At 36.2% G+C, this 18547-nt stretch overlaps 2 protein-coding genes across 2 annotated transcripts; one reads left to right on the top strand and one right to left on the bottom strand.

Moving 5' to 3' along the window:
• The first annotated feature begins 1962 nt into the window (after window positions 1–1962).
• On the top strand, window positions 1963–6345 carry LOC140852496 (serine/threonine-protein phosphatase 7 long form homolog). Its single transcript, XM_073245732.1, has 7 exons — window positions 1963–2097; window positions 3817–3915; window positions 3998–4663; window positions 4749–4867; window positions 4940–5033; window positions 5128–5559; window positions 5664–6345. The coding sequence occupies exons 2-7, from the start codon at window positions 3823–3825 to the stop codon at window positions 6234–6236; spliced, it is 1977 nt and encodes a 658-aa protein (XP_073101833.1). The 5' UTR covers window positions 1963–2097; window positions 3817–3822; the 3' UTR covers window positions 6237–6345.
• Window positions 6346–15250: 8905 nt separating this feature from the next.
• Window positions 15251–18326, bottom strand: LOC105054025 (probable WRKY transcription factor 17). Its single transcript, XM_073246250.1, has 4 exons — window positions 18156–18326; window positions 17287–18016; window positions 17021–17146; window positions 15251–15801 (listed from the first exon to the last, which is right to left on the bottom strand). Exons 2-4 carry the CDS (start codon window positions 17961–17963, stop codon window positions 15645–15647), a joined length of 960 nt encoding a protein of 319 aa, XP_073102351.1. The 5' UTR covers window positions 17964–18016; window positions 18156–18326; the 3' UTR covers window positions 15251–15644.
• Window positions 18327–18547: the final 221 nt, after the last annotated feature.

Below are 18547 nucleotides of genomic sequence, written 5' to 3'. Positions count from 1 at the left end.
AAAAAAATTAAAAAAATTTGTAAAAATAGGGTTAAAAAATTTTATAAAAACATAAAGAATTGAAAAAAATAGAAATTATAATTGTAATTGAAGAACAAAGTTTATATTTTTAATTTTAAGAAATAAGAATTATAATTATAAATAAAATTAAAAATTATATTTTAAATAACTAAATTAATTTAAATATAAAACGCCATTTTGAATGGAAAATTAGAAAATTTTGTTTTTTAAAATTTGAAATTAGTAAATAAATTAAAATTTTAATTTTGATTGAAATTTAAAATATAAAGATTTGAATTTGTAATTCATTAGAAAAATTAATTTAGATTTTTTATTTCAAATTTTTTTTAAAAGATGTCAAAAAAAATCTTAAGAAATAAAAAAAAAATTATCATAGAAAATAAAAAAAAGGAGAGAAAGAAATATGAAAAAAATAAAAATATTATTTCAAATTACTTTCGGAAATTAAAATTAATTTATTTTAAAAAGATTCAAAAAATTTTTAAAAAGAGGGTTAAAAATTTTTATAAAAACATAAAGAATTGAAAGAAATAGAAATTATAATTGAAATTGAAGAACAAAGTTTATAATTTTTAATTTTAAAAAATAAGAAATATAATTGTAAATAAAATTAAAAATTTTATTTTAAATAACTAAATAAATTTAAATATAAATTTTTAAAGTATTTTTTAAATAAAAGAAAAAAAATACTAATAGAATATAAAAAAGATAAAAATGGAAAAAAATTAAAATTAAAATTTAAAAATATAGAAATTATAAAGTAGATTAGAAAAAATATATCATAAAATAATAAAATTAAATTGAATTAATTACAATTTTTTTGTTAGGGTATTTTATAAATGTGACTTAAAAAAAGTAAATTTGAAATAAATTTTGATAAAAAAATACATTAAAAAGTTAAAAAATTATGAAAAGTTAAAAAAGTTGAAAAGTGAAAATTTTTAAAAAGTCAACAAAAATAACAATTATAAATTTATAACCAAAAAAAAAAATTAATGTTTAATTGAAATAAAAATATTTTTTAAATATATTTTATAAGAATAAAATTAATTTAATTAAAATAATTTTCAAATAAAATTTAAAAATGACCTAAAAAAATTTCATAAAAAGATAAAGAATTGAAAAAAATAAAAATTTTTAAATAATCAAAGAACAAGCATTATAATTCAAAATTTAAAAGAAATAAAATTTTAAATATTAATTGAAATAAATATATTATTTCAAATTACTTTCGGAAATTTAAAAGTAAATTTATTAAAAAGATTCAAAATTTTTTTAAAAATAGGGTTAAAAAATTTTATAAAAATATAAAGAATTGAAAAAAAATAGAAATTATAATTGTAATTGAAGAACAAAGTTTATAATTTTTAATTTTAATAAATAAGAATTATAATTGTAAATGAAATTAAAAATTATATTTTAAATAACAAAATTAATTTAAATATAAATTTTTAAAAATTATTTTAAATAAAAGAAAAAGAAATACTAGTAGAATATAAAAAAGATAAAAATAAAAAAAAATAAAAATTAAAATTTAAAAATATAGAAATTATAAATTAGATTAGAAAAAATATATCATAAAAGAATAAAATAAAATTAAATTAATTACATTTTCTTTGTTAGGATATTTTATCAATGTGACTTAAAAAAATAAGAAATAAAAATTAAAATTGTAATTGAAATTAAAAATAATATTTTAATTAATAAATTAAATTAAACATTATTATTTAAAAAAATAATTTAAATGAAGAAAAAAAAATGGGTGGAAAAATTAAATTTTAATTTGAATTAAAATTTGATAAAAAAAAAATACAGTGTAAAGTTAAAAATTGAGAAAAAATATGGAATAAGATATTTATAAAAAAATATTTTTTTAATTAAAAGAAATAAAAAAAAAGGGGGGAAAACGCCATAGAGAATGGCGTTTTCCCCTCCCAGATCCCTTTTCCCCTCTCCTTCTTCCTTCTCCCTTCTCCTTCTCCTCTTCTCCCTTCTCCCTTCTCCCTTCTTGATCTTCTCCGGCGTCTCTCCGACGGCACGGCGGCACGGCGGCACGGCGGCGAGGTCTCGGCGGCGGTGAGTTCTTCCTGCCTCTCTCTCCATCTTCCTCTTTCTCTCTCCCTCTTCCCCTCTCTCTCTTTCTCTCATCCTGGTGGCGGGGCCCGCGTCCCGGCGGCGGGCCGCGCGTCCCGGCGGCGGGCCGCGCGTCCCGGCGGTGGCTCCCGGCCCCCTCTCCTCTCTCTCTTCCTCTCTCTCTCTCTCTTCCTCTCTCTCTCCCTTCTCCGTGGCCGCCGGCCACAGACTGGCGGCGGCGGGCCGCGCGTCCCGGCGGCGGGCCGCGCGCCCCGGCTGTGGGTCCCGCGTCCCGGCGGTGGCCCCGGCCCCCTCCTCTCTCTCTTCCTCTCTTCCTCTCTCTCTCTCCCTTCTCCTTGGCCGCCGGCCACAGACGGCCGGCGGCGGGCCGCGCGTCCCGACGGCGGGCCGCGCGTCCCGGCGGCGGGTCCCGCGTCCCGGGGGCGGGTCCCGCGTCCCGGCGGTGGCCCCCGGCCCCCTCCTCTCTCTCTTCCTCTCTCTCTCTCTTCCTCTCTCTCTCTCCCTTCTCCTTGGCCGCCGGCCACAGACGGCCGGCGGCGGGCCGCGTGTCCCGGCGGCGGGTCCCGCGTCCTGGCGGCGGGTCCCGCGTCCCGGCGGTGGCCCCCGGCCCCCTTCTCTCTCTCTCTCTCTCTTCCTCTCTCTCTCCCTTCTCCTTGGCCGCCGCCCACAGTCGGCCGGCGGCGGGCCGCGCGTCCCGGCTGCGGGCCGCGCGTCCCGGCGGCGGGCCGCGCGTCTCGGCGGTGGCCCCCGGCCCCCTCCTCTCTCTCTCTTCCTCTCTCCCTCTCTTCTCCTTGGCCGCCGGCCGTCTGGGCCGCGCGTCCCGGCGGTGGCCCCCGGCTCCCTCCTCTCTCTCTTCTTCTCTCTCTCCCTTCTCCGTGGCCGCCGGCCACATACCGCCGGCGGCGGGCCGCGCGCCCCGGCGGCGGGTCCCGCGTCCCGGCGGTGGTCCCCGGCCCCCTCCTCTCTCTTCCTCTCTCTCTCTTCCTCTCTCTCTCCCCTTCTTCTTGGCCGCCGGCCACAGACTCCCGGCGGCGGGCCCCGCGTCCCGGCGGCGGGTCCCGCGTCCCGCGTCCCGGCGGTGGCCCCCGGCCCCCTCCTTTCTCTCTCTCTCTTCCTCTCTCTCTCCCTTCTCCTTGGCCGCCGGCCACAGACGGCCGGCGGCGGGCCCCGCATCCCGGCGGCGGGCCCCGCGTCCCGGCGGTGGCCTCCGGCCCCCTCCTCTCTCTCTCTCCCTTCTCCTTGGCCGCCGGCCACAGACGGCCGGCGGCGGGCCGCTCGTCCCGGCGGCGGGTCCCGCATCCTGGCGACCGGTCCCGCGTCCCGGCGGTGGCCCCCGGTCCCCTTCTCTCTCTCTTCCTCTCTCTCTCCCTTCTCCTTGGCCGCCGCCCACAGTCGGCCGGCGGTGGACCGAGGCCCCCTCCTCTCTCTCTTCCTCTCTCTCTCCCTTCTCCTTGGCCGCCGGCCACAGACGGTCGGCGGCGGGCCATTCTTCCCGGCGGCGAGCCACGCATCCCGATGGTGGGCCCGGCCCCAGCCCCGGTGGCCAGGGCGGGATTGTATTTGAATTTTCGTGTTTAATATGTTGGGATGAACTGAATTTTGTGTTTAAGTTGTATTGTGTGATAATATTGTATTTAAAAAAAAATTAAAATATATTATCTATTTTTTTTAATACATCTGTGATAATATTGCTTGAGACAGCGTATTATGGCTTACGATCCACGATATCCCGGTCCCCGAGACAGCAGCATTCTTACATTGCAGGAGCACCATCGATCACAGACTATTTTAGATGGCGGCGTAAGCATTACAATCTTATTTACTTTTTAAATTTTTATTTTAAAAATCATGTACGATATCTAATTAGTATATTTTCTTGCAGGAGTCCAGACATCTTCGTCTACGACGATCCGATGCAGATTTCTGGAGGACAGAGGATATCCCAGATAGAGTGTTAGATTATTTACGATATCTGGGATTTTATGGAGTATATCGGATCGGTCGTATACAGATGGATGTTGGTCTTATTACTGCTATGCTTGAGAGATGGCGTCCAGAGACACACACATTTCATCTTCCATTTGGTGAGGCGACCATCAGTTTACAGGATGTCAGCATCCTTACTGGACTACCAGTTGATGGAGATCCAGTTACCGGAGTTGATCCCACACTTTCCATTCCGGAGTGGCAGGCTTTGTGCTTGCGGTTGTTAGGGTTTGAGCCCGACGCACATTTTTTTGATCATTCACGACTCAGGATTGAGTGTTTAGATGATCGTTATCGTCATTTTCATATTGCGGATGATGCACCAGAGGAGATGGTGCAGCAGTATGTTAGGGGTCAGGTGCTGCGATTGTTAGGTGGTGTCTTGTTACCTGATACTTCATCGAATAAGATGAAGTTGATGTTTTTGCCATTATTAGAGGATTTAGATTTCGCTCGTCGACTCAGTTGGGGCAGTGCAGTACTAGCTTGTCTATACCGAGCTATGTGTCGGGGTTCCTATGCTGATCAGAGCGAGATTGGCGGTTATCTTGTATTATTACAGGTACGTGAATTAAAATTTTTAATTTTTAATATTTAATTATATTTTACATTCGATATATCATTTATTTAATTTTTAAATTTTGCAGATTTGGGTATGGGAGCGTATGCCGACTATCAGTCCATTACGACGACAGTTGCTTGAGATGCCATCAGAGCAGCAGGATCCTGATGTTCCATTCAGACTAGACGGACCATTAGGATACAGGTATCGAAATATTTTTTTTTATTTAAATTTTATTATTTTAAATTTATTTAATATTAGTACACTGTGAAACAGATGGAACGTTGCATTCAACGTTCATCACGTATCGACAAGAGTGGCACGGGTTTATAGATGCCAGTTGGATACATTAGTTGATACATCTAGACGGGTAAATTTTGAATTTTTTACAAATATCAATTTACAGTATTCATAATCTATTATAATTTTATATTAATTTTTTTATTTTAATTATATTATATCAGTTTTTGTGGAAGCCATATACAGATGGGATATTGGCTATACTGCCGCAGATGTGTACAGTTGGACACGACATATGGACTGCTAGGGTGCCACTTATTTGTTTTGATGTGGTAGAGTGGCATCTTCCCGATCGTGTCCTGCGGCAGTTTGGTCAGACTCAGGACATTCCAGAGCAGTTTGATACCAGCCAGGGACTTCATCGTATTGATCGACGAGGGAGAGCTCGTATCGACTGGCGTATCAGACATGCACAGTACATCGATATTTGGGATGCACGTCGAGATCACATTGTTCATGGTGATCCTATTTTGAGAGGCCGTTCATATACTGATGACTACATGGCTTGGTTTTTTAGCATTACGGTGCGAGTCATTGGACAGTCTCAGTATGCAGTTTCTGGATACGAGGGCGAGAGTTCTACTGTACGTCTTTTGGTAAGATTACGAAAATTATTTCATGTTATTTGTGTTATATTTTTGTTTTATATTGTACACTATACTGATTGTTTTATACTAACAGTTCTATTTTTATTTTATAGACTGATTCTGTGTCGGATCTTGTGTTGGACACTCGTCGTGCTTTATCTACGACTGATGAGGACGAGCGGATTCAGATACTGCGGGAGATGGAGAGAACAGGTTCCGGAGCATTGGAGGCGATTGGTGTTGATCCACATACCTGTGCGCCTTGGTATGGAGCAGTTCGGGCGCCAGATATGAGTTATACGCCGTCACCATATGCTTCACATATGCCATCACCGCATATTCCGCATATGTCATCATTCGATGCTGCACAGATGCCACCGCCTTTTCATCCACAGATGGCAGCGTCTTCTTCGTCCTACATCCCCCAGATGCCATCACCGGGTACCAGTTGGCCACATGAGTATGATACTTTTTTTTCAGGTCCATCCGTGTATCCAGATGAGAGAGTTGAACGGGTCTCTCAGTCCGTAGATGATCCGACAGCATCAGTTATTCCTGAGCAGCATGATCAGCAGATCTCCTCTACTGATATAGGAGAGGAGCCATCACAGCAGGAGCAGCCGGCGAGGACCTTCCTGAGAAGGTCCAAGCGACCACGGGCGCCGCGACGTCCTTGTGGGACTTAGTCTTTGTTGTATTTGTATTTAGTATTTTTACATTTTTGTTGTACTATTTTTTTTGATATATTTAACATTTTGATTCTATTGAATAATATTAAATATTGATTTTATTTTATATTATTTAATTTTAAATTATTGGATATTATGATTTGTGCATATGGATACACATACTCGAATGTGTCTCAGAACATTAGGAGAGAAAATGTTATGTCGGCGGGCCGTACTTCTCGGGGCCGAGCCCCGCATCTCGATGGCCACGGCGGGCCCCCGCGTCCCGACGGCGGTCCTCAGCCCCCGTCTCTCCCGGCGGTGGGCTCCGTCTCGATTGGTTGTGAGTCCAGAGCAGTTTGATACCAGTCAGGGACTTCATCGTATTGATCGACGAGGGAGAGTTCGTATCGACTGGCGTATCAGACATGCACATCGAGATCACATTGTTCATCGATATTTGGGATGCACGTCGAGATCACATTGTTCATGGTGATTCTATTTTGAGAGGCCGTTCATATACTGATGACTACATGACTTGATTTTTTAGCATTACGGTGCGAGTCATTGGACAGTCTCAGTATGCAGTTTCTGGATACGAGGGCGAGAGTTCTACTATACGTCTTTTGGTAAGATTATGAAAATTACTTCATGTTATTTGTGTTATATTTTTGTTTTATATTGTACACTATACTGATTGTTTTATACTAACTGTTCTATTTTTATTTTATAGACTTATTCTATGTCGGATCTCGTGTTGGACGCTCGTCGTGCTTTATCTACGACTGATGAGGACGAGCGGATTCAGATACTGCGGGAGATGGAGAGAACAGGTTTCAGAACATTGGTGGTGATTGGTGTTGATCCACATACCTGTGCGCTTTGGTATGGAGCAGTTCGGGCGCCAGATATGAGTTATACGCCGTCACCATATGCTTCACATATGCCATCACCGCATATGTCATCATTTGATGCTGCACAGATGCCACCGCCTTTTCATCTACAGATGGCAGCGTCTTCTTCTTCGTACATCCCCCAGATGCCATCCCCATATATCAAATGTTGCTCTTTGAATTGAATTTTAGAAAAAATAAGTCTATTTTTAAGTAAAGAAAAGGAATACGTAATAGAATGCTAAAAAGATAAAAATAAAAGAAAACTGAAATTATAATTTGAAATGATAAAATTTTTAAAATAAATTTTAAACAAAATATCATAAAAAAATATTAAAATAATAATAAAATAGGAATTATAATTATAAATTTTAAAAAAAATTAATTTTAATTTAAATTAGAAAATATCATTTAAATTATTATTTTTATTATTTAATTAAATTTATTTATTAAAAAATTACAAATAGATAAGTAAAGATATTAAAAAAAATAAAAAATAAAAAAAAGAGAAAACGCCATTCTCTCCCCTCCCCAAACCCATTTTTCCCCTCCTTCTCCCTTCTCCTTCTCCCTTCTCGATCTTCTCCTTCTTCCTTTACAAATTTAAGTAAAGGAAAAGAATACATAATATATCATAAAAATGAAAGAAAACTAATATTATATTTTTAAATTATAAAAATTACAAATTAAATTAAAAAATATATCATAAAAAAAGTAAATAAAAGATAAAAAATGGTAATAAAATAGAAATTATAATTTAAAACAAAAAATTATCTTTAATTTAAATTAAAAATTATCATTCAAATTACTATCCTCATTAAAAAAATTAATAAATTAAAACAAATAATTAAACAAATTATGAAAAAAAATTTAAAAAATTTAGAAAAAAGAAAAAGAATAAAAAAACACCGAAGGAAACGGCGTTTTCTCCTTTCTCCCTCTTCTTCTTTCTCCCTCTTCTCCCTACTCCGGCGTCTCTCCGACAGCACGACGGTGAGCTGCCTCCTCTCTCCCTCTTCCTCTATTTATAAAATTTAAAAAATAAAAATTACCAGAAAAAAAGTCAAGGGATCGACTCACAGAGTGTCGCAGTCAAAAATTTTGCGTGCCGTTAAACTCTTTTAGCCATGAGTCGATTCATGGGGTCGACTAAAAAATATAAATCTACTTTTCTTACAATTTTTTATATTATGTATTTGTAATCTTTTAATAAATAAATTAAATTAAATAATGAAAATGATAATTTAAATGATAATTTTTAATTTAAATTAAAATTAAATTTCTTTAAAATTTATAATTATAATTCTTATTTTATTGTTATTTTTTTATTTTCCTATGATACTTTTTTTATTTATTTTAAAATAGTTATCATTTGAAATTATAATTTCATTTCTCTTCCATTTTTTTCTTTTTAGCATTCTATTACGTATTCTTTTTCTTTAATTAAAAAATTATTATTTTTTCTAAAGTTCAATTTACAAAAATTTTTTTCCACATTTTTCCTTATTTTTTAACTTTACACTGGATTTATTTTTTGATCAAAATTTAATTCAAATTAAATTTTCCTCCCTTTTTTTCTTTATTTAAAATATTTTTTAAATAATAATATTTAAATTAATTTAGTTATAAATTAAATTTTCCTCCCTTTTTTTCCTTACAATTACAATTTCTATTTTTTTCAATTCTTTATCTTTTTATAAATTTTTTAAGGTCATTTTTAAATTTTTTTTAAAAATTTTTGTTCTTATTTCTTAAAATTAAAAAATAAAAAATTTGTTATTCAATTACAATTATAATTTCTATTTTTTTTCAATTCTTTGTTTTTTTATAAAATTTTTTTAGCCTATTTTTAAAATTTTTTTGAATCTTTTTTTAATTTATTATTTTTTATTTGAGAAAGTAATTTGAAATAATATTTTAATTTCAATTTATATTTAAAATTTTATTCTTTTTTATTTTTACATTATAATTCTTTTTTTTTATTTTTTAAAAATTTTATAATTTTTAATTTTCTTAAAAATTTTGAAGACAAGTATTTCGAATGATGTTTTTCAATTTAATTTCAAATTTTTATTTCTTTCATATTTTTTTCTCTTTTTTTATTTTCTATGATAATTTTTTTTAATTTTTTAAGATTTTTTTGGACATCTTTTAAAAAAAATTTGAAATAAAAAATCTAAATTAATTTTTTTAATGAATTACAAATTCAAATCTTTATATTTTAAAATTCAATCAAAATTAAAATTTTTAATTTATTTATTAATTTCAAATTTTAAAAAACAAAATTTTCCATTTTTCCACGATTTTTTCCTTTATTTTTGGGTGGGAAAATTGGAAAACGCCATTTTTAATGGCGTTTTTAAAAACGCCATTCAAAATGGCGTTTTTAAAAGCGCCATTTGGAATGGCGTTTTTAAAAGCGCCATTCCGAATGGCGTTTCTTCCTTTTTTTTTTTTTTTTTGGACGATGCCACCGTGGAAATGGGGAGTGACGTGGCGGGGGGAAAAACGCCATTCAAAATGGCGTTTTTCCCTCTCACATCACTTTGGTAAATAAGTTTGGTTTGAATATATTTTGGTAAAAAAGTTTTTTTTTTGTATTATTCGGGAAAAGAGCTCCGCTTCCTCCTTTTGTTTTGTTTTCTTTCTTTTCTTCTTTTTTTTTTTTTTTCCCCAGGAGACAACTAAAAGTTCCTTACGGTATTGGGTTTTGAATACCGAGGATGTGGTTTGTAATGACGTGACAAATATTTTTATAATTATTAAGTAAAAAATATTTTTCATAATTTTTTAATAATATTAATTGGAAAAATAAAAAATATTTTATTATAAAATTATATATATATATATATATATATTTTTTTTTTCTTCTTCTTTTAGCTACCGCAAGGTAGAGTTGGGTAGAATTAATAAAAGGCAGTGGTTCCAACCCCAAATTTCCATCATTCATGCATAAAAATTATTAAAAATCAGTCAAACTCGATATTAACTAACTGGTTGACTTTAAATTATAAATTGATAGTGAATGAATTAATAATAATATATTAGGCTTAATACCTAAACTTGACGCATGCAGCACCACTGACATTATGATTGGGATCTTTTGGCCTAAATAACAAAATTTGGGCCTACCAATGTTATGAGTGATTGTAATAGGAGAAGATATGGCTTGGGTAGATTAGATCAAATCCAAGAAGAAGTTGACGAGATTGAAGCCCTAAATGATTTTTTTTCTCTTGATTTTATTGATAAAAAAATAAGTTAATGCAGGTGCTCTTGTAATCCTTGAAGATCGAATTTAAAATCACAAATAAATTTTCTTTTCTTTCGGTTATACTAGCCCAAGCTCAATTTAACCCAATGATAATTTTCTTCAACATGTCTAGAATCCAAACCAAGTTGATTGAGGCATGACTAAGCTCAACTCTATATTTATCTTACTTGTATCATATGGTAGAATCTCGCAACCTACATGGATAGATCTCATCTCATGGCTCATATGATGTGTAAAACTACTCCGATGAAATAAAATATTCGTGTAAAAAATTACTCATCATGTTAATCCTTTAAATCTTTCATTTCTACTTAAAAAATATCTTAATTGTGAAGTTTGGCTTGGTCTTAGCCTTAGAGCGATAGTGATAGATGATTAGTATGAAGATTTGTGTTGGCAGCCTAATCCTAGTAGGATCATCCGATCCTAATAGGATCATCCAGGAATACATACAAGCAATTATTGCATGCTTAAGGGCAAACAGGTATATGATGTGATTGTAAGAATGGTCCGCAGAAATAACAGTGTTAGGGTGATGATAAAATATGCTTGCATGCAACTATTTTGAAGATGGATTTAGGTGTCTGATAAGTTGTAACTTTAGGCTATCAGGCTGCATTTAACTAGTCAAAATTCATCCTAGGTAAACTCAATTGTAGTTTTTCTTTTTTTTTTTTTTTTGATGAAAACACACAATTCTTCTTGTTGTTGGATTTGTTCTGATAGTATTAGCTCAAGTTGTGCCAAGGTGGGTAAAGTTGGCCACCAGCATTCCCTTTGCCTTTCTACAGTTTGACTTGTGCACGGACCAACAATGATGCCAAAACAATTTACAAAGGGCTTCCAGAAGTTCAAAAAATAATTTCAAACAAACTAGTGTTCAGCATATACTGCAGGTCAAAGGTAGCCTGCATGGCCATAGTTCCTCATCTGATTAAAATAACTTAATTATTGACACAACTTGATTAATACACTGTTACTTCTACAAACTAAGGTTTTCTTGATTGTTTTCCTTATAAATTACTATAAATGAATCCGACAGACAGGACAATAACAATGCGTAAAAGGATGTCACATTTCAGTATTTATTTATTTCTTTGAAAAGATGCCGTATGAAGCTAGAAACAAGGGGACTTAATGTTATATAATAATATAATAAAATAAATTTGCCCGGAAGGCCAATGCGGTTAATGAAGCTGTGTCAGGGTCAAGATCATGGATTACGGCAGAATTAAATAGCAGTCAATATACAGTACAAAAGGAACCTACTCACAGTGGTGGCTGGATATCCATCTGCCAAGGTTCGAGATCCGCTTGTCTCTTCATAATGCTTTAGGCCTTTCCATCCTATATTATATTGGGGAAGGAAATAGACCCAATTATATTTATTTCGATTAATTTTTATATATATATATTTTAAATATAAAAAATAATAATATTTATATTTATATCTATATTTATTAAAAAAATGAGTGTACAAATGAATAAATAATTAACTTATTTGTATTCGGATATCCAATTTAATTTATAATTTTATTTAATATTATAATTATAAAATTTAATTATCTAACTTATATTTATATTTATATTTTTAATATTCAATTTATATATATGTATATTTATTTAAAATAAATATAATTATGAATATTTATAAATATCTATATCTATATCCATATTTATTAAATAAAATAAATATTAATATTAAAATACTAATATCCCATCCAAAAAGGGATAGGGACTGGGGAACACTTTACTCAGCTTCATTTCAATAGATAATGAGAAAAAGCAAGATATAAAGCTCAGAGGCAGATTCCATGTTAAAGAGGAGATAGTAGGCAATATCTGATCACCAATTCACCATAAAGTGAAAAATTCCTTCAAGTCCCAGGCCTATCTTTCCATCCACGTCCAGGACGAGCTCTTTGACGCCACTTGTGCGCCAGCCACCATCAACAGGTCCCTCAAAGCTTCTAACGTCTTGCGCGTTATCTTATCAAATCTTTTTCCTTAGTGGGAGTAAAAGCTAAAACCTCAATTCCAGTGCACAGATGTTCGAAGAGGACGGATGGATTGATAAGAAATAACTTTTTAGGAGCCATGGGCCTTCCACCAGTCCATCAATTGCCGTAGTTGCTTCTTCTGTGGGGCAATAGAGTAGAGCCAAGACCATTGCTTTCCGTCTCTCTCAAAGTTGCTTATATTGGAGTATCATAGATTTAATACAGAGCCAATGAAACGAGCCAGGGAAAGGGACATCATTGGCCACTAGCTTTCGCACACAACCACTGTTGCTTAAGCCGTAGGTAGGTGATTATTCGGAGGGCTAGGTTTCTAGATGACGTCTTTGAGGGACCCGGAAAGGGACCAGACATGCAAGTTGATGAGAGCATTCATGATCCTAGGTTGGTGATAGGCTCTAGAGACCGTAAAGATTCGCGTAGGCTTGTGCGCCCAAGCGGCTGTGGATATCGATCGATTGCAGCAGGGATGCTTGAGACCAAAGCAGAACAAAAGGAACATGTGCTCTTCCCTGTTTGTAATTAAAGATGCTATGTGGAGTGGGGGAGGTTTAGATTCAACCAGGGTAGGATCATTAGGTTGCCAGCTCCATGAGTATCTGGCAATGAAAAGGACTCAATTTGGCATGTGTCCTCAAATTTATAGAATGTCAATTATTATTTTTCTCAAGCTTTAGGGGATGTATGGTGTCAATTAATGCTGATATATGCTTAGCTGACAGCAATTTTAGTCTGGTAGAAACATGTATAGAGCTGCTGCTTGTGTATGCACTGTATAGTCTGCAATGATTGGGATCTCATCTGAAAAAAAACTACTCAAAAAGTTTTCAATTCAAGACCTTCACTTTGATTGAGTATCCAAGACCTCTCAAGATACACACAGAATGTGAGACTCAACACACAGAATGATCGGCATTTGGTCAACCTTAAAAGAACTTGTGTAGTGGTGTATTATAATCATAGGAACCTTGGGTTGTACATAATGTTTTAGGATCTCATCCAAAAATATTAGCTCAAAGATTATTAATTGAAAATTTTGATCCTATACAATTAAGTGTCTATGACCTCTTCAAAGTGTATTCAATGGGCCCATTTCTTAGCATTACTTTGCTAGTGAGCTGAGATCAAACGAAGAGAGCACCAAGTTTCTAGAGTTGATTGGCATGTGCAATGCACATGAGAAATACCATAAGTAAGGAAATATTATAAGTCTCTTTTCTCAATGTGATTAAGTTTTTATTATTATATAATTTGATAAATACATTCTTAGAATTGAGAGATGTACTTCCCTTATTTCTTTCCCTCTCGATCATTTGGTATGAAGCCTCATGAGCGGAAGGGCTCTAGGGATTTCAAATTTAATATGGAACAGAGGTCTTATTTGGTAAAATGGGAAGACTCTGGTGGATGTGTTAAAATTTATTAGGGTGAGAGAGAGCTCTCCTCTTCAAAATTTTCCGGTGACGTTAAGTGGTAGCACTGGGCTTGCGCATTATTTGAAGGTAGAATAAATTAAGCTATAACTGGCAGTACAACAAGTGATAAGGTGGCGGCCGGCTGGAGGTTTCCTGTGTTGCTAAGATTAAATTCATGAGCCCAACATCCATCGTATGGCCCAAGGCCCAACGGCTAGCTTTGCTAGGGTTCAGCTTTAGCGAGTACTAAGAAAATGCACATGCTTCTTACCCCGTAGCTGCTTATCTTTTATACAGTAGGAAGAGAAATTCTTTATACACCACCCGTGGCGTAGAAAATCCGATGTGGAATGCACCGCTTCACCCTATTGGGCCATGTAACCATTTCTTTTCAACATGCATTTAATGTATGCTGTTATACTTTTTTGTTTAAAATTTTGAATGACAAAAATATGTCTTTCTTTCTAAAAAAATTATGACATCCTGTACCGATATTATGATAACTTGCATTGAAATTATGACTTTTTACATATGATGTCATAATTTTGTCACAGGATGTCATTAAAAAAAGAGAGGATATTTTCATCATCCAAAAATTTTATAAAATTTTCAATAATGAAAATGTTCTTCTCTCTTTATGACATCTTGTGAAAAAATTATGACATCCTATACAGAAAACCATAATTTCAACATCAGATGTCATAATTTTTTCGAAAGGAAAGGAGTATTTTCGTCATTCAAAATTTTAAATAAAAAAATAAAACTACAGGTATTAAATACGCATTAAATGTACATTGAAAAATGATGACTACATGATCCAATCAAATGAGATGGTGCACTTTACATCAGATTTTCTGCACCACAAGTGGTATACAAAGAATTTCATGTGGTAGAAAAATGGTTGGTGCATACAGCTAATTTGTACTAGAATTCTTGTAAACTAAGATGCTATCTTGCTAATGCTGAAGACATATTTCATCAGTAACCTCGCACCAATCGACCCATAAAATAATTCACCTAGTAGGCTTAATTTGTTAATCCACATTTTCCACAGAGCTTGAGGTGTTGAGATCATGATCATCCTATATAAATTATGAGAAATCTTAGAGCTTAAAAAGCTCAAAAGACAACCTATATCCATTTATCCATAGCTCGTTCCATTGATTCGGGCCTAGTATTTTAATTTTCGTGCAGATCTGTCTCTTTCCCCGTGTGTGTGTGTGTGTGTGTGAAAGGAAGAAAATATAGGAAAATCTATATCTAGTTTGACTGAAGAAGCTGACTTGATTGGGATTTTTTCAGTAGGTTCGCCAACAATAGTCTAGGTTCGATCCAAGAAGGAAGCTGAAACAGAAGTGCTTTAGGTTCTCAGCCTTATATATGCCCAAAGCTGCAAATTAGAATGCTATAGTAGGAGATTTAACTTTAAAGTGCACTTTGTCAGCAGGTTCTGAATGTCCAATCTTTCCCAAATGAAACAGCAAGTGCTGAAAGTTCTCAGCCTCTACATGCCACATTATACAATTGCAACGATATATCATAAGCTTTAACCAATATACACAATGTTCTGGCAGTTTACAAGTCAAACTGATCATTGAACTGATGATATGTACAATATATGGAGTAAGCCATTCATCAAAAAAGATATGGAGGAAGCCATGGATGGATATGAAGTTGTACTCATTATATAGTTGTGAACATTCCCAGAAGCAAGCTTTCTCCATTGAAGCGTCCAACATCATGATCTCTAAACTGCAAGATTTGTTGTGATAAAGACCGATCTCCACCTCCCTCTCCTTCAGTATAGGGTATTATTTCTCCCAATGCTAATGAGGGATCATGATGCTAGGTGTAGCTAATGTAATTTTTGGGTGGTTGTGATCACCTTCATATGTCACAATCAACATGTTTGCATCATCCAAACAACGTTCCACATGTTTCCTTGCAGGGCATCCCCTCATGCTGCTGCACTTGTAATAGCTCCTTGGGAATGGAGGGGGAAAATTAATCAGCATATTGTTACTAAATCATATTAATTTCATGTAAAACTAGAAGAATAAATTGGTGCTAAAAGATGTCCCATGTATCTGTTTTCAGGTGACTGTTGGAGAATGTACACAACCATTCAAACACCCTATTATAGATCCATAAAAGCATAATCTTTTCCTCAAGTCTTCCAATAAATAGGTGGATAACCCCCTCCCCATTCATCCCCCCAAAAAATATCACTTTTTGAAACTAACAAGGTTTAATTCCAAAAGAAATCGATGAGTTTATTGACATTTTCTATGAGAAATATATAGGAGGGTGTTTCTTTGCTTTCCGTACTTGTGATTATTTTAATTGCACAAAGCATTGCAGAACATAACTTTTTCCGATGCAAGGCAGCAAACACTGCGGAGAATAAGGTGGAGATTGAATAAAAACAAATGAACACAAAGAATAATAGCATATATTGAACTTGAAACAATGCAATTTTTGGCTTGTTTCTTTTTATTCCAACAACCACAAGTTGGAAAGATTCGGCCGGATGCTATATATTAATGATGGACAAGTAACATCTTGGCAATAATCAACATAAAGAATCATATAGAGAGACAAAACCATGATGGTGATGAGAAATATGCACAAGCAAAAATTGTAACGGTCATTTTGAAATTCAAAGTAAAATTAGTAATTGAGTGAGTTAGGCAAGACCTATGCAGAATGACTAAGAAAGAATTCGAAGGAAACAGATTAGGAGGAGATCCTCTAAGCGTTCTTTAAAAGAAGATATATGGGGTCTTTTCCACACTAAACCAAAAAAAAATAAAACATTCTACCCTTCATTATCTAAAGTGGTGAAAGCTAAAAAGGTGGAAAGCCATAACAGAAGATCATAGAGGGTTGGAACAAATAATTCATGCATGCAAAAAAGAGAAAAGACTGACATACATCTATCTATCTATCTATCTATCTATCTATCTATCTATCTATCCATTCCACAGCAAATGGGGCACTAATCCTTTGTGATAAAAAGCAAGAGGCCGCACAGATGGGTAAGATTTTTAAGTTGAATTTGGTAGCAAGGTTGGAAAGAAAAAATCCAAGAGTCATGTAAGAATCATTAACTGTTAATATGTGGTTAAGTTTATTTCTATCTGTAAGTGCCATGCACCCCATAATGAATCAAAAGTAATTAGAACTGGAAACTCAAAGATACCTTGGGTATGGAGATCCTTTAATGGGCTTTTGCCCATACTTTCTCCATGAGAAATCATCAGAAGGTATGTCTGCTGATTTGCTGCTCAACATGGGCACCCGGATGGTTCTTCTAATCCGAAGCTTCCTGTCATTAAATGCTTTAGCTGCCTCCCACAAACAAATTTAACATTTCCCTCCCACAACTCAACCGAGAACAAGTTATATAACAGCAATCAAATGGATTGCATGGAATATTTGATAAAAGAAATCTGAAATCAATCCTACCTCCGTTTGGAGCAGTGACATCCTCCGGTCGACACAGTGCACATCATGCCCCTTTCACTTCCATGCTTTCTCTTGGAAGACAGCACGGAGGAACCATCAATAGACCCCTGAAATGAAGAGGTAGAGCAGTGGTAGCTCAAGAACTGCTTGCTGATGTTATTACCACCCATGCTACTGGATGAAATGATCGGCTGAGCGAAAGGAAGCATCGATCTCCTGTCGATGGCACTCTCCGAGCACACCGATGGATTCTTCAAGCCTACAACATCGGTCTCCGAGTAGCATCGCTGCAATGCATGAGCCTGCAGCTGCTGAAGCAACTGAACGCCATTGTTGGGCAGAGAGAAAATAGCATCCTTCGGTGGATCCCGGCGATCCATCAATTCAGCTGGGTCTATTCCTGGGGAATTCAGCAGCGGGCCCTTTCGGATCCTTCCACGGCGGGCCGGCAACGAGCCATCGAGCAAGGAGACCAAGGATTCGAATTCGGCGATCGCATCGCGGGCGATCAAGCTCAGTTCATGGGAGCTTCTGACGATCTTTTGCCCTGCGATGCAGCGGAAGAGATGGTGGGCTGAGCTCAGGCTGCTCTGCGCCGCCTGGCGGATGGTGAAGTCCCAGTTGCTGGTCATGGGAACACAAGCGTCTGCTAGTCCTCCTTTCATGGTGGGATTCATCAATACATATCGCAAATAGTGGCTCAAGACTGGCAATGAAATCTTCCCAGCTACTGCAAATGGTGGCAATATGAAGAAAAAGACTGTCACTAGGGTAGTAAATGTTAAAGAATATATATTGGCTTCTTTCCATTGAGCAAAAGAAAAAATAAAGCAGGCGGGGCAATCCGGCAATGGTCTGCATGCACTTACTCCACAAAAGCAAAGGTGCTTTCCTGTGTCACTGCCCATCATGGAACGATAGCTTGTGATATAAATATCATGCGCATAGGGCCCAGAACTTATGATTTGTTTAAGAGAAAGCTAAAAGAAGGGATGAAGCCACCAAAGGAAAGAAGGCCTTGTGCATGAAGACAGGTACATGTTGTGGAGGGGGAAAGGGAGTGGGGGTGAAAAGGGGGATGAGAAAAGGGAGAAGGTGATGCTTTGTTGCTTAGTGATGGACCAATAATGGTTGCTTTTGTTATTGAAGAGGAACACGACGAGTGGTGAGTGGGTGGCCATGGTGGTGTTGTTCCCACTTGCCCCCCCACACACATTGAGTGATGGATGAATCTAATCCACTTCAAGAATACATTCCCTCT

Source organism: Elaeis guineensis, chromosome 11 (genome assembly GCF_000442705.2).
Source record: "Elaeis guineensis isolate ETL-2024a chromosome 11, EG11, whole genome shotgun sequence".
NCBI lineage: Eukaryota > Viridiplantae > Streptophyta > Magnoliopsida > Arecales > Arecaceae > Elaeis > Elaeis guineensis.
The sequence above is the reverse complement of the archived record's forward strand: the minus strand, read 5'-3'. Positions and strand labels throughout refer to the sequence as shown.

What these genes read in the sequence shown, in the direction of transcription:
- LOC105054025 (XM_073246250.1), bottom strand. Translation starts at nt 17,963, where the DNA reads ATGAATCCCACCATGAAAGGAGGACTAGCAGACGCTTGTGTTCCCATG. An exon ending in TGTCACTGCTCCAAACGGAG is followed by an intron (nt 17,147 to 17,286) that starts GTAGGATTGATT and finishes ATTTAATGACAG; the next exon opens with GAAGCTTCGGATTAGAAGAA. An exon ending in AAAGGATCTCCATACCCAAG is followed by an intron (nt 15,802 to 17,020) that starts GTATCTTTGAGT and finishes TCCATTCCCAAG; the next exon opens with GAGCTATTACAAGTGCAGCA.
- LOC140852496 (XM_073245732.1), top strand. Translation starts at nt 3,823, where the DNA reads ATGGCTTACGATCCACGATATCCCGGTCCCCGAGACAGCAGCATTCTT. An exon ending in GACGGACCATTAGGATACAG is followed by an intron (nt 4,868 to 4,939) that starts GTATCGAAATAT and finishes ACTGTGAAACAG; the next exon opens with ATGGAACGTTGCATTCAACG. An exon ending in TAGTTGATACATCTAGACGG is followed by an intron (nt 5,034 to 5,127) that starts GTAAATTTTGAA and finishes ATATTATATCAG; the next exon opens with TTTTTGTGGAAGCCATATAC.